General features: G+C 38.0%; 1 protein-coding gene across 1 annotated transcript; it reads left to right on the forward strand.

Annotated features, from left to right (window-relative positions):
• The first annotated feature begins 9,095 nt into the window (after positions 1-9,095).
• LOC136853461 (uncharacterized protein MCAP_0864-like) lies at positions 9,096-13,930 on the forward strand. The gene is made up of 4 exons (XM_067129058.1): positions 9,096-9,365; positions 11,120-11,211; positions 11,605-11,658; positions 12,106-13,930. Exons 2-4 carry the CDS (start codon positions 11,142-11,144, stop codon positions 13,713-13,715), a joined length of 1,734 nt encoding a protein of 577 aa, XP_066985159.1. The 5' UTR covers positions 9,096-9,365; positions 11,120-11,141; the 3' UTR covers positions 13,716-13,930.
• Positions 13,931-14,155: the final 225 nt, after the last annotated feature.

Genomic DNA, 14,155 nt, shown 5'->3' on the forward strand with positions numbered 1-14,155 from the left:
TAAATAAGCAAGAGCAAAAGAAAGACAAAAGTGATGCAGAGGTAGAGCTTAGATGCATAGCTGCAGAAGAAAGCTTGATTAAGCTGAAAATGCAAGCAGAAAAAGAAAGAGAGGAAAGAGAAAAAAAGTTTGATTAAGCTGAAGATTCAGGCTGGAAGAGAAAAATGCTGGCAGAAAGAGAAGGATAAGACAAAGAGAAAAGAGAAAGAAAAGAAATAGAAGAAAAAGCAGCAGAAGAAGAAAGAGAAAGAGCGAGGAAGCAAGAAGATTATGCAAGGGAGATGAAATTAAAAGAAGCTCAATCCAAGTTACCTGTAACACTGTCTAACCCTATCCAAGGTAATTCAGACCCTGTATTTGCTTAGGTCAGATTTGTTAAATGAGGCGCAAGGGATACTGTAGAGTTTTGGGTTCTAGTCGTATTTTTTGGGCTTGGCTTTGAGGTCTGGTTATATATAAGTATCGTTTCTTTGTTTTTTTATTTATTTTTTTTTTATGCTAAAGTTCTGTTTGCTCGTAGCCTTTGGGGTGGCTGCCTATGCCAAGGCAAGAAGGGTGCTATGGTTTGTTTTTTCATAAGGGGCATTATGGTCTTATAAATGGGTTTGGCGACTTATGGTTTTGTGACTTTATGAGATTACATTTCGCAGATGTGTTTTTGGTTTTCTGATCTTTTGAGGCTTTGGTTTTCTGATCTTTTGAGGTGTTAGAGTAATTGTATTGGTTTTATGGTTTTATGGTTATGTAACATATATGGTTTTTTGTAGTAAAGGTGATTTTTTTTAATTATAGGGATGTTAGCTAGTGTGTCAGTGGCAAGCTGAGTGAGGGTTGAACACGTGGCGGCAGAATTAGCTATACAGGGTAAATCTTTGACAGCGTTACGAGATGGTAATAATAAATTGCGGGAGGGTTTTGAGAAAATGAGGACATCTTTGAATTGGTTACTGGGTACTGTTGAGGGTGTTCGGGGAGACTTAGATGTTTCGATTGCTTTTTCCTCTTGTCAAGCTACACTACTTAATGCTGAGAAAGAAGTAGAGTCTTTATTAACGGTGATTAAAACTCAGGTGCAAGTAGTTATAGCTGATTATAAAGTCCCCCCTCAACGTGTTCTCTGTAATGAACATCCCGTTTTCTGTGGTGCCTTCACATTCAACCTGGGGTCGACCGAACACATATTATTACCATAAAATTGTGAATTGTATATTTTATTGTCTGTTCAAGAGACCATGCATTATGTACATGTAACGGAGTATTTTTGTAACACATCAGACATTATTAATCATTATGTTTTCTGTACGTACCTGTCCTGTTTTTTGTAGAGAAATAGTTTGACCTCAGGTCACCTGTAAATCTTTATAAGCGGATTGCTTCATCAATAAACTAGCAGTACTTGTCTTCCTGCTCATTATTTCACACCTCTCTCGCAGTGGTGACCCCCAGAGTGGTTCCCGGATGCCATTAACGGACCCAAACGGCAACTACGTCTTGGCCCAATGAACCAGCCCACGCCCCTAACGGACTAACTACGGTGCTCTAACAAAGTGTTCGGGCATTATTGACTCTCATCGGCAGGTCGCCGGCGTCATTAGCAGACCCACACAGCACGCTCCCAAGCGTGTATTGAAGCAAGTGTTCCCTTACACTCCAAGTGAGAGTGCGGAATGAGCATGGACTCAGACATTCCCAACCACATACAAATTAACGTGAACTTCTCGAAGGCAGACGCCTCCCTCGCGCAACCCCCTCCCGTGCACTCCTCCACGCCGGTACCTGCGCCCCATGCGATGACCCCCCTGACGGACCAACCAAAGGCGGCCCTCAGCATAAGGCTGCCGCCATTCACCAGTCAAAATGCAGCTTCCTGGTTCTACAGGGTCGGGGGGCAATTCAGGGTAGCAGGTCTAACCGACGAGGTGTTAAAGGCGGACATCGCCATCGACACCCTCCTGGAGGAGATATACAAGAAAAGTCGAGAAGTCCCATCTATTGGTAGCCTGATAGTGACCGCATCAAAAAGGCTACTAGCAATGTACATCTGTACATACACACACACACACACACACACACACACACACACACACACACACACACACACTCTCTCTCTCTCTCTCTCTCTCTCTCTCAGGTCTACATGGAAACAAGCATTACCCAAAATGATTTATTTGACAAAAATCTAACATACCTAGATTGCAAGAAACAAGAGATGAAATAAAATGGAATACTAGGTTCACCAAATGATCAAACATATTACAGTCCATCACATTCAACTAATTATTCCCACAATAAGTCAAAATAAGTCAAAGTCCAGTACATTCACAATGAGTACATCTTAACCTCTTACTCAGCGAAGCATCTGAAGAAGTCAAATAAAACCCTTGTTAAACAAATGCATAAAAATAAAGATATGGGGAATTCCTGCCATGTTACTTATAAAGTACACACAATGTAATAAATGGTCAAATTCAAGTGAGATATATGTTAATGGAAAGAACAATCTACAGTTTGGGAAATCAAAAATGTTTCCTACCTCCAAACAGCAATGTTCGCAATTCTTAATCAACAGGTCTTGAACCACAGAGTCTTCACCGAAGACTTCTAATAATATTCGGTGTTGATCTTTGAATGACCATTTGTGTGATAACTAATCCCTTCACATCCTGGGACTCCGCCCAAAAAAACACATATGAACACATTTTCCAGAACCTGGACACATGCGGCGAACACACTCACAAAGTTTTGTTGCTAGGCAGGGATGTTCTCACATCTCCAGAATACCTGACGTGTTTAACATGTATTCAGTTTTCATAATTAGGATGTGCACCACACAACAGCTAAACATCCTCTCAAGGTTCTTCCCAAATGCCTTTAGCCACACTTATTAATTAAACATCTACTGTGTATTGTAATTCATAAAATATCTGTGACCTATAAGCTTTTCAGATAAATAATAAATAATATATATATATATATATATATATATATATATATATATATATATATATATATATATATATATATATATATAATTCTAATAGCCACAATGCCCTCTTAACTTCTTGAACTCTTCGTGCTTTTTTTTGGATATGCTTGTAACTACGAAGCCGTAATATCCAAACACAAGAAATAGAAGAGACTGTGATTTGCCGGTCGTGGGAGACGAACCCGCGTCACCATAACCACAGGGAGGTCACGTTGCCGACCTGACCACGAGAAGGATAAAAAGTCTATTACCTCTTGTACATACATATACCTGTCATTTTCAGATATATTTATTAGAGCTGGAATAGACCCATCCTCACCATCGTAGCCAAGTGGGCAATCGTTTTTATTGCTGTTTAGGCTGAAATATATGTAGAATCTACTGGTCACTTTTACCAGACACATATGTAATTCTAATAGCCACAAGGTATATGTATGTACAAGAGGTAATAGACTTTTTATCCTTCTCGTGGTCAGGTTGGCAGCGTGACCTCCCTGTAGTTATAGTGACGCGGGTTCGTCTCCCGCGACCGGGAAATCACAGTCTCTTCAATTTATTGCGTTTGGATGTTACGGTTTCGTAGTTACAAGCATATCCAAAAAAACCCGCAAAGAATTCGAGAAGTTAAGAGGGCATTGTGGCTATTAGAATTACATATGTGTCTGGTAAAAGTGACCAGTAGATTCTACATATATATATATATATATATATATATATATATATATATATATATATATATATATATATATATATATATATATATATATAGTCACAATGATGTCTTCCCAACTTCCTCACACTCTTGAACAAGCTTATGAGTATAAACAATTGTTTTATTATTATTTTTGCGTTAGCCTGTTATCACTGAAACCTTTCGGTCGTGGGATAGAATCTTGTCACGGGAAGTAAAATAATGTAAACAACAGTTAAAGTAGGAGCTTAATCGTTTCATTGCCTTTGACCTTCAATTTGGGACCTTTAACAAGGACTGAAGTGAGATTCTGCTTGAATTCTTGCTGACGACTCTTCACCCTGTCAACTTGGTGTACAGTAGGTTTGTCAGGGGTATGATCTCTTCCTGTTACAGTTGGAAGTGCCGTAGGCTGCTTTATATCTTGCTTTCCAATTTCCCCTCCTCATGAAATGATCTCTTTTAGAACCCCTTTTGTTCCACGTCTTCATCTGCAGATACTGTAGTTCTGGTCTTCAGTCTCAGCCATATTCCTCTCCATTTCTTTGTCAGGCATGGCTTTTATATGCTTTTACTAAATTCCTGTGTTATTTGATGCCTACAGTATGCCTTTTGACTGATAATCTTGTAAGCATCGAAAATAACACTTTGCAACCTCGTAAGGCCTTGAAGAAACTGCGAAACCAAGAGCCAGCTAATTTGATTCCCTGCTTTCTTTGTGTTTCCAGAATCATGTAGTCAGCCCAATTAAGAAGCAGTTAGTTCCTTAGGGGGGTAGCGCCATCACTGCAGCTCACGTGGTGCACTGTAGGCATTACTTAAGGTTCTTTGCAGCGTCCCTTCGGCCCCTAGCTGCAACCCCTCTCATTGCTTTTACTGTATCTCCAATCATATTCTCTTTTTTCCATCTTAGTTTTCACCCTCTCCCAACAGTTGATTCATAGTGCAACTGTGAGGTTTTCCTCCGGTTACACCTTTAAAACCTTTTATTGTCAATTTCCCTTTCAATGCTGAATGACCTCATAGGTCCCAGCAATTGGCCTTTGGCCTAAATTCAGTATTCTATTCTAAGAAGTAGTTGGTGCTTAACTGAGAAGGAAAGTTTCATGCCTTCTTTTCTTAGCCTGAATTATTCAAGTGTGATGTTTGGCAGCGACGTTTGTTTCCGCAGCTTCCTACAGAGAGAAATTGCGGCGGTGACTGGGAAATGCTGCGTCACCTAAGCTCCTACTTTATCCCGAGAGATTCTCGTCTTACATCCCCGTTTTCTTATAGACAAAACAATTTTACCCTGAGTCGTCGGGATTTTTCTCATCCGCACCTTTGTAGGAAAATATGTATATCCCATAAGTTAAGTATACCTTAGTTTAACCAGACCACTGAGCTGATTAACAGCCCTCCTAGGGCTGGCCCAAAGGATTAGACTTATTTTACGTGGCTAAGAACCAATTGGTTACCTAGCAACGGGACCTACAGCTTATTGTGGCATCCGAACCACATTATAACAGTCTAGAGGGGCTTTTGACTGGGATTTCATAAATCTTGGTGCAGTTGTCAAAGGTTATTAATTTCAGGTTATGCGAAGTAGCATAACAAAATTACTGATAAAGAAATCGTTTACAATAGAACACTATTTTAATGTAATTAAAAAGTGGGATAAAACAGGCAGTGCGCACGCATTCACAGCGTATAATGTTATACACACGTCCATCCCTTAGATACTGGTTTACGAGCACGCATAAAAAGATGGAGAATCCAAGATTGTGTGCGTTTAACCAAGAGAAAGAGCCAAAGAGTAAACTAGACCTTGGCCAGGAGATTGCTTAATCGCATATCAAACGCTAAATAGAAAATTACATTGTAAACAAAACGAGTTGCCATTTCCGGTACTCACGAGTCCTCCGAGTATGGGACTACAGAAATTAATGTACTATGAATATGTCAGAATCGTCTTTTTTAAAGTAAAGATACCAAGACGGGCGCTCCTTGAAGAAAAGTTATTCAGATAGGCATAACGCTTCATGTGTTAGGAAAGCCGATTTCCCTGTTTGCTGTTGCAGAGAATAAAATTCTTCCGATCTTAGTTATCTCAATTTTAAATAGGACAGCAGATCCTATATACATCTCTCCCTCTGGGGAAACCACAGTTTAGGCGCACTATGTTTGATCATTTTATTTATTTACATGTCACTTTGTAGGCGTTTGTACATGTCACTTTGTAGGCGTTTGCCACCCAGTAACAACAACATGAACGACGCAAAATGGTTCATTAGCAAAAGAGCAGAGACTTACCAATAAGACGCTTATATATCTGAACTCGTATCAGCTAAATGCCCCACAGAAGAATGCTTATTAAGAATTGTTCCAAAACATAAGAGAGCCATGGCGATGAGCGGCGTCTCAGCAAGAAAATAATAGGAAGAAAGCAAAGAGAACTCTGGGTTTCCCGGCCTGGTCTAATAGGTGCACAATCACACACTCTTATTCCCTTGAAGCTGACCTTGGTTTGGCAGGAGCGGACTGGCGCTGCAGGGGAAACCAAAACGTTTCGCGGCGGTTTCTAATTGCGTTGACTTTTGAGGATGGTTGGGTTTACCGTTGTGTGTGTGAGTGTTTGGTTTTTCTTTTTTTCTTTTTTTGCGTTATACTTCGTTGCTGTTTAGTCATGTTTATTAGTTTTAGGGTTATTTTTCATCTGTTCGTAGCTTTCATGGCATAATTACCCGGGAATGTTTACTAAAATTATATGCTTACACATGGTGATCCATGCCATAACGTCGATTTTCCCGATTTATTCTCTCTCTCTCTCTCTCTCTCTCTCTCTCTCTCTCTCTCTCTCTCTCTCTGAGATGAGCATAATACGATTTAGTGACACCAGGAAGTCTTTATTGCTTAAACTTGTATTTTTTATTTAGAGACGTTGCAAGTTATTGGAGTTTTCTTAGAAAATTAAGAGAAAGCAACAGTTTTTTACAACAATCTTTCATCTACTGTAGGGTGCATCATTCACGTTCAAGTAATTTATCCATTAAATGCGACATCAGTTTATTATGATGATTTTGATTTTTGACCCCTGTACTTGATATTTTATAGCTAATTACATTATAATTTATTTAGGACTAGTATACGCTGATGGAGCCCGCTGATTCAGTTCAGTGTTGTTTGTAATAAGTTTGCTATACTGAAGGCATTGCGAAACATTTCATTTCCTAACCGACGTACCTTGCGTAATATGTACCTTGGACGAAAAACTGTAATGCTACTTTAGAAAATCCAGGCCCTTTGCAGTAGTTTTTCGGGCCTGTTTCTCAGCTCTATTCATACCATGCATGTTTATTTGCTTGTTTACTTTTTATTTGTCTTTATTTGTTAAAGTTCATTATTTTTTATTTATTGTCTTTATTTGTTAAAGTTCATGACCTTTATAGCAAGTTCAATATGAATTTTGTGTTTTATTCTTTATAATGACGATGATAATAGGAAGAGAATGAAATTCTACAAAAGCTGTTCATGTTTTCCCGTAAGTGTTCGAGAAAACCGTTGCTCCAGCTCGTGAACCCTAGCATGAAGAGGGACGGGATTTCCACCCATCACTGCATCTGTGCTTCCTTAACCCATGTGACGTCTCGGGAGAATAACGACAGTTTCAAAACCAGGATGTGGCAGATGAGCCTCACTGGAATTTCATTGAAAAAGGAACATAGTACTGTATAAGAATCGTTGTCATCCGTAGTCGCACGAACTTAAGCTGGTCAACATAAAAAGAATGAGCGCCGAAGCACTGAACCTTGCTGATATTCAGATTTTTTGTATGTAGTTTAATTGTTATGATTAATTGCAAGGATACTCGCTCGCAGAAATGACACTGGAATGGGTTATGCTAACAAGATCACTTGCCCAACTGTCAAATATTTTTTTTTTTTCAAAGCGACTACGTACTGACCTATGAGGGACGAACAGTTTTGGAATTTACGTCATAAATTTACAGTCAACAAGTAAAATAGTTCATCATTAATTCAGTAAGGACAGGTTCTGTGGTTGTCACAATTTCAGTTAAAATATTAGGATGTGACATCCTAACATTTTGCATTTGTGGTGCAAACTCTAGCACAGTATGAAAAAAAAATGATGGACAAGGCTTTGTCGCGCTTGTTCTGTGGGAATAGCATGTTTGCAGCTGTGAAATTAGGTGGGATTTGTAGGCAGAATTACCTGCTATGACAACAGTGGGCGTCGTTTAAGGTAGAAACAATAATAATTATTGTAGCTGTTACTATTTTGCCTTCATTATTTTTAGCAATGTGCACTCATTAATGGAACTCTAAAAAGGCATTAGATTCCTTGAGCAAGCCTCCGCAGGATAGTCCCTGTGGGCGGAAAAAAAAATGAAACAATAAACCAAAATGGCATCATGTTTTAAAGGTACATTAAAGGCTTTCAGATAAGCTAGTCTTTCAATTGTATATATACATATATATATATATATATATATATATATATATATATATATATATATATATATATATATATATATATATATATATACACCAAAATAGTTCTATTTATCCATAGTCCAAGCTTGAAAATATAAAACTAGTCTTTTAGGTAACCTAACATTTATGAATACTTTTATATTTGCTCGTTTTGAGGTTTCTGAAGGTTGCGTATGTATGTATGTATACTGTATATGTGTGTGTGAGAGAGAAAAGAGAAAACGAGCAAGCGCAAGCAATTTTCCTGATTTCACTTCTGACTTGCCCTCTGTAAATGCCTTCCGGCGTAATGACAGGAAAATGAATTCCGAGAGTGTCTTCTGCATCTTCATGGTTTTACAAAATATATGAAACCAAGTAGAAGTTGTTACATAGACAATGAATTTGAAAATAACGCTAATGCCGGATTTCGTGATTGTGTATATATATATATATATATATATATATATATATATATATATATATATATATATATATATATATATATATATATATATATTATATATATATATATATATATATATATATATATATATATATATATATATATATATATATATATATATATATATATATATATATATATATTTGAGGTGCTCAAATTAAAGTAAGGAATCCTTTTTGCCGTGTGAATTTCTTGTTTGCTACACGGAATATCATGATAACTCCATATTAATTCTATGACCGCTTACGTCGAAACTATAAAAGATGACAGGAGTTACCCTCATGAAATTCCTTTTACACATTTAAAAAAAAATGATAGACAATGCAACCAGTACGGTTCACACTGTTGAGCAGACTCGCTCAAATGCCAGTTGAAACTGAGTGGAAGGTGACGTAACGATATACAGCGAGAGAAATCCTAACTGTACGTCATTCTTTTTTAAATAACGGCGTAAATACCGAAGTTTTGCTCCTTCAGTTTAAAGAGGCCAGAGTCATCATCATCTCACTACAGAAAGAAAAACCATGGGAATTCCTGGCACAACAAGGGAGAAAAAGAGTGGAATTCCCCGGTCCACTCAGTCAGCTTTAAACTCTCCTGCAAGGCAAGGGTCGACACCAGTTGAGGAGCGGCAGCCACCCAAGGCTCTGCACTGAGTGACGGAGTCGAGTGATAGTCGGTCCCGCCTGGCAGACAGTTTCAGACGGACCCTCCAAGGAAGATCGAAGGACTGCGTACACAGATTTTCTTGTAAGTAGTCTCAACTTCCTGGTGATAAGGAGTTCCTTTTCTGTTGTCAGTGTGTTGTCTGTAATGAAGAAATATATCACTGTATATACGTTTTTAACGCATTTCAGTTGAATGAGTATAGACTTTTAATGTGGTTTTATCTATCTATTGTACACACACACATATATAATATATATATGTGTGTGTATAGATGCACATGTGTGTATGTGGTAGAAATGAGGTTACTGAAGGGTGTTTATAGTGTCCCTTCGGTTCCTTGGTGCACCCACTTTAGCATTGTACTTCATCTCCGCTCATGGTTCAACTTTTCCACCACACTGTGTAACCTTTCGAACTATTACTTCTTAGTGCAGATCCATGTACTTCATCTCACATTTTCTGGATTTCTACATCTTGTTGACCAATCACTCCAACTCCCTCTTTTCATTGTCTTGAAAGCGCTGAATGGCTGAAACCGCCCCAGGATTCCTTCATTCACATAACTGCGTAGTATATTTGTGGAACTTGAGAACGACAGATATTGTGACATGTTATTGGGTGCCATCTATCGATGCTTTCTTTCTCGTTCAATATTGTGTGTGCAAGTAAAGAAAAAAAGTGTTAGTGTTTGTGAGAGAGAGAGAGAGAGAGAGAGAGTAGAACTTTTGCATATGAGTGATACGATTATTCTTGCAACGCTTCCTGCATCGAGTGAAATATAAACAAAGAGCAAATGTGAAATCGATCATCAAAATCCAAAACTTTGCAATACCCTTCAACAGAGGCTGGTCTTTTGTTTCTTGGGGAAAGTTTCGAAGGGTACTTACTGAGGGATTCCTCGGCTAAGGATACCGGGAATTCTCATGTCTCTCCTTAAAGGTCAGTGATAATTTTGCACATTTTTCAAGAATCCGATTAGATGTACTCATATGTACATAGTATGCTCACACCCTCTTACGTACACACATCTTAATATGTATTTACCTATTGTGTGTTAATACCCTTATAATTTGAAGAGTACGTCAATTATACGGAGTACAAGCAAAGCAAAAGCCTTAGACGAAGGCTTATAGTGCCTAACACCACAGAAACAACACAGGAGGAACTGCATTTGTAAGAGAACAACTGCCCTTTCGTAGATATTGACTTGCTCTGTGATTTTTATCATGATTTTGTTAAACCTCCTAGTACACCGTTTTTTCTTTGTAATCTATTCGCAACGACATTTATCAGTAACTTCTTGGGCATGTCGTTTTTTGCGTTGTTTATACTGGATTAAAATATAGTGCCAATTGTAGATGCAAAGGAATATTGTGTCATTAGTGTGTTGGTTTTCCTTCTATCCAATTAAGAGTGGCTAGTTTTGGACTTTGAATGACTAAATATCATAGTGGGTTTTTGATGAGATTTAGACATTTCACTCGAATTTGTGCTGATAAATATGTGAGTGAGCGTTATTAACTTTGATTTATGCTGTTAGTATTACTTTGATATTTTCTTGAATGAATGTTTAATGGGTGGCATATAATCAGGTGTTTCAATGCTGTCTTTAGGTATGATTTTTGTATAGATTATGAATCTCCTTTTTAAAAAGATTTGAATAATTTTTTAAACTTAATTTGAAACATGAGGTAATTTTGTGTGTTTTTAATTCTTTATTTGAAACATGAGATAATTTTGTGTATTTTTAATTCCTTTAGTCTTTTCTGATGTAAAATTATGGATTTTTCTTGTATGATTGTCGTTCAATTTATGATCTTTACTGAATTCTGCAGGTTGTGTCAGCCGTAAGAGAATATGGCCAGGAGGACATCAACGTCATTTGGCGCCTTGCTGCCGCTGCTGATATCAGCCATTTGCTTCTACGGTTAGTTAAACGACTTTTTTTTATCCTTGCTTACCTCTTCAAGGGGAAAGCAAAGAGTCACAGATTAGTATATTGTGTCAGAACTGAATTTATTCGAATTCCATGTATTTCACTCTTCTTCCAAACTGGATTCTATTTGTTTGTTCTCCTTGATTGCTACAATCTTTTATCATTGAAGAGGGAGGTCAAACAACGTTCCCTTCCACCTCATTTCTTATTCCCTGGGCTGGATAGAGACATTCTTTTCTTCCGACTCCATGCCTAAGCTCCTGAAATTTACGAATGAATGTAAAGCTATTGTTTTTACTCGGACAAAGTCTTTAGTTTTGTAATGTATGGTTAATTCTACAACATGGAGTTTATTTTAGCTCGATTTTCACTTTGTATTTACAGAAGCAGATGCTGAGGCTATACTGTGCACAGAGGTTGGCCAGTTCAGTTTACCCGGTAAGTACAGAATTACCTTTTATATTGTAGCTGTTGTGGAAGGGAGGGTGAAAAACAGATCACCGGAAAATCGTGTTTTGCTTCGTAAAAATGAAAATTAGCGAAAAGTGACAGGACCGTAAACCGTAAATCACTTAGTCATTCTGATCTGTTGTTTACTTGTGTGTTTGAGTACAATACACACAAATTTCCTTTTGCAATTTTTAGGTAAAATACACCAAGCAAAGTTTTCAAGAATTACATCCATATCTGTAGCAGGAAGTGGGACTCACTATTTAGTTAGTGTTTTTGTTTGTTCCCAGTTCATTCACTTATTTTACTCCAATGCAGTTGCACTAATTATTTTCTGTTTATTAGAGGAATGTTATTTTTCGGGTTATTATAATGGTGATTATAATAAGTGATGGTTCTGATAGTTCTAATGATAATATTTGTTTGAAATTTCAGATTCATGCGAAGAATACTTTGAATGCAGACCCTACAGAGGCAAGGTATATTCCAGACGTCTATTATGCCCAGCTGGAACTATGTTTGATGATATTCTTCGTGAATGTACTCCGACTGACCAGCTCACTAGTCCCCTGCGCTGCGTGCAGAAAAATATGCCCATTGAGAAGACTGCACTTGGTGGATCCATTGTAGAAAATTTTACCATCTGTGACCTTATGAATGCCATAGAGGGCTACACCACCCTGGTTGCCACTACTCCTCTTATGCGTGAGTCTTTTGCCCATCAGGCACAGTACAATAAGCACATCGCTCATTACAACAGGGATCTGGAAAAGGCCCAGAACAATACAATCCCCTGGAGAAATGGCGATAGTATTTTGAGTGGCCTTAAAAATGTTTACCATAAGGCCAATGCGTATAAAGGGGAATTCCAAAGGAAAGTAGCCATAAATAAGAAAGAGATTCAGGCTTTGTCTACCCGTGAGCTGAACCAGAAACATCTCGACAGACTGAAGAAAGACATCCAGAGTCTACAGAATGAGATCAATGGTGCTCAAGCAGCCCTTGCAGTTACAGATGCTGCTGCTGTCCAACAGTACTTTGAAGGTGTCATCAGCTCCAAGACTCGGGAAATTGAACGTAAGCAGCAGCAGATCAATTCTTATTCTAAGGAAGGACTTATCATTAATGAATTGACTAACTTCCTAGGCTTTGTTAAGGATGATGTTGATAAGGTTGGAGGGCTGGCTATGCAGTGGCAGTTGCAGTTGACTTCTCTGTTGGAGAACATTGGCAGTGATGCCGATGCGTATGACAGGTATGCAATCAGGATGGGGGAGGATATAAAACTTTTGACTAAAGAAGAAACTGTTATAGAAGATGGCTTGGTAGGAATTGTAGCTGAAGAGGAGCGTCTGGAAGGAGACAAGTCGACACTGAATGGTCAGCTTGATACCCTAAATGCTGAAAACTCAGAGATCAATCAGCAGGTCGCTGAGTTAGTATTTGTGGTGCAAAATAAAACAGACATGCTCGGTGATTTGCAGGCATCTCTCTGCAGAATTGGTGGCCGAATCTCATCCTTGATCAATGAAAATTCAACCAAGCTTGAAGTCGAGAGAGCATGTAATTTGATCATGCAGCAGGAAAATGTCAACCTTGATGTCAGTGCAGAAGAGGCTCAAATCCGTAAGTTGAGACAGGAAGCCAAGAAAAATCGTAGACAAATCAGAATGATTTTAGACAGACTTAGTTCAATTACTGAGGAATTGAGAACACTTTTCGGGAGTGTGTCTCCTCAGAAAACCCGGTTGGATCAGATTAAAGTAGAAAAATCGAGTCTTCAGTCCCATGCCAATGATCTTGAAAACCTGCAGACTGGGGTTACCACTGCCCTTAACGCCCTCGTGAAACTGAAGGAAGAACTGCAGAATTTGCAGGACACCTTTGAATCCTTATCTAGTCAGATTCAGAGCATGATTGGTCAAGCCAATGCTGCCACCAGCGAAGACGACAAACATCCACGAAGGATGGCTATTGAAGAAGCAGTAGATAATATGCAGCTCAAGTTAGAGTTGCTGTATCTTCCAGACCTTAGTAAATGTTAAAATATTAAGGAAAATGTTATGAAATGAAATGGTTAAGTCAGAGAACTTCCATACTTTCTGCACAGGATAGGTGGAAATCGTTCAGGGTTACAAGGAAGTCCTATCAGTTCCACATGTATTAAGAAGAGAAAAAAGTCTGTTGGCCAGTAAACTTCACACTGCTTATTTAATCTGTTATACTTTCATGCCAAATACATATCTGTTGAATTTCTGAACACAGTTTTTTATATCTTCCTTTGGTTTTGATTTAAGAAAAAATAGTTCTTCAAAAAGGTTTTTTTATTAGCACACATACATTCATTGTTGCTGAAGCTGGCTGAATGCCAACTGTTATATTAAAGTAATCTTGAACTTATATGTATTAATTTCTCCTACCATAAATAATGAATTATACATTATATTTGTGCATTTATATATATATATATATATATATATATATA

Source organism: Macrobrachium rosenbergii, chromosome 3 (assembly GCF_040412425.1).
Source record: "Macrobrachium rosenbergii isolate ZJJX-2024 chromosome 3, ASM4041242v1, whole genome shotgun sequence".
NCBI lineage: Eukaryota > Metazoa > Arthropoda > Malacostraca > Decapoda > Palaemonidae > Macrobrachium > Macrobrachium rosenbergii.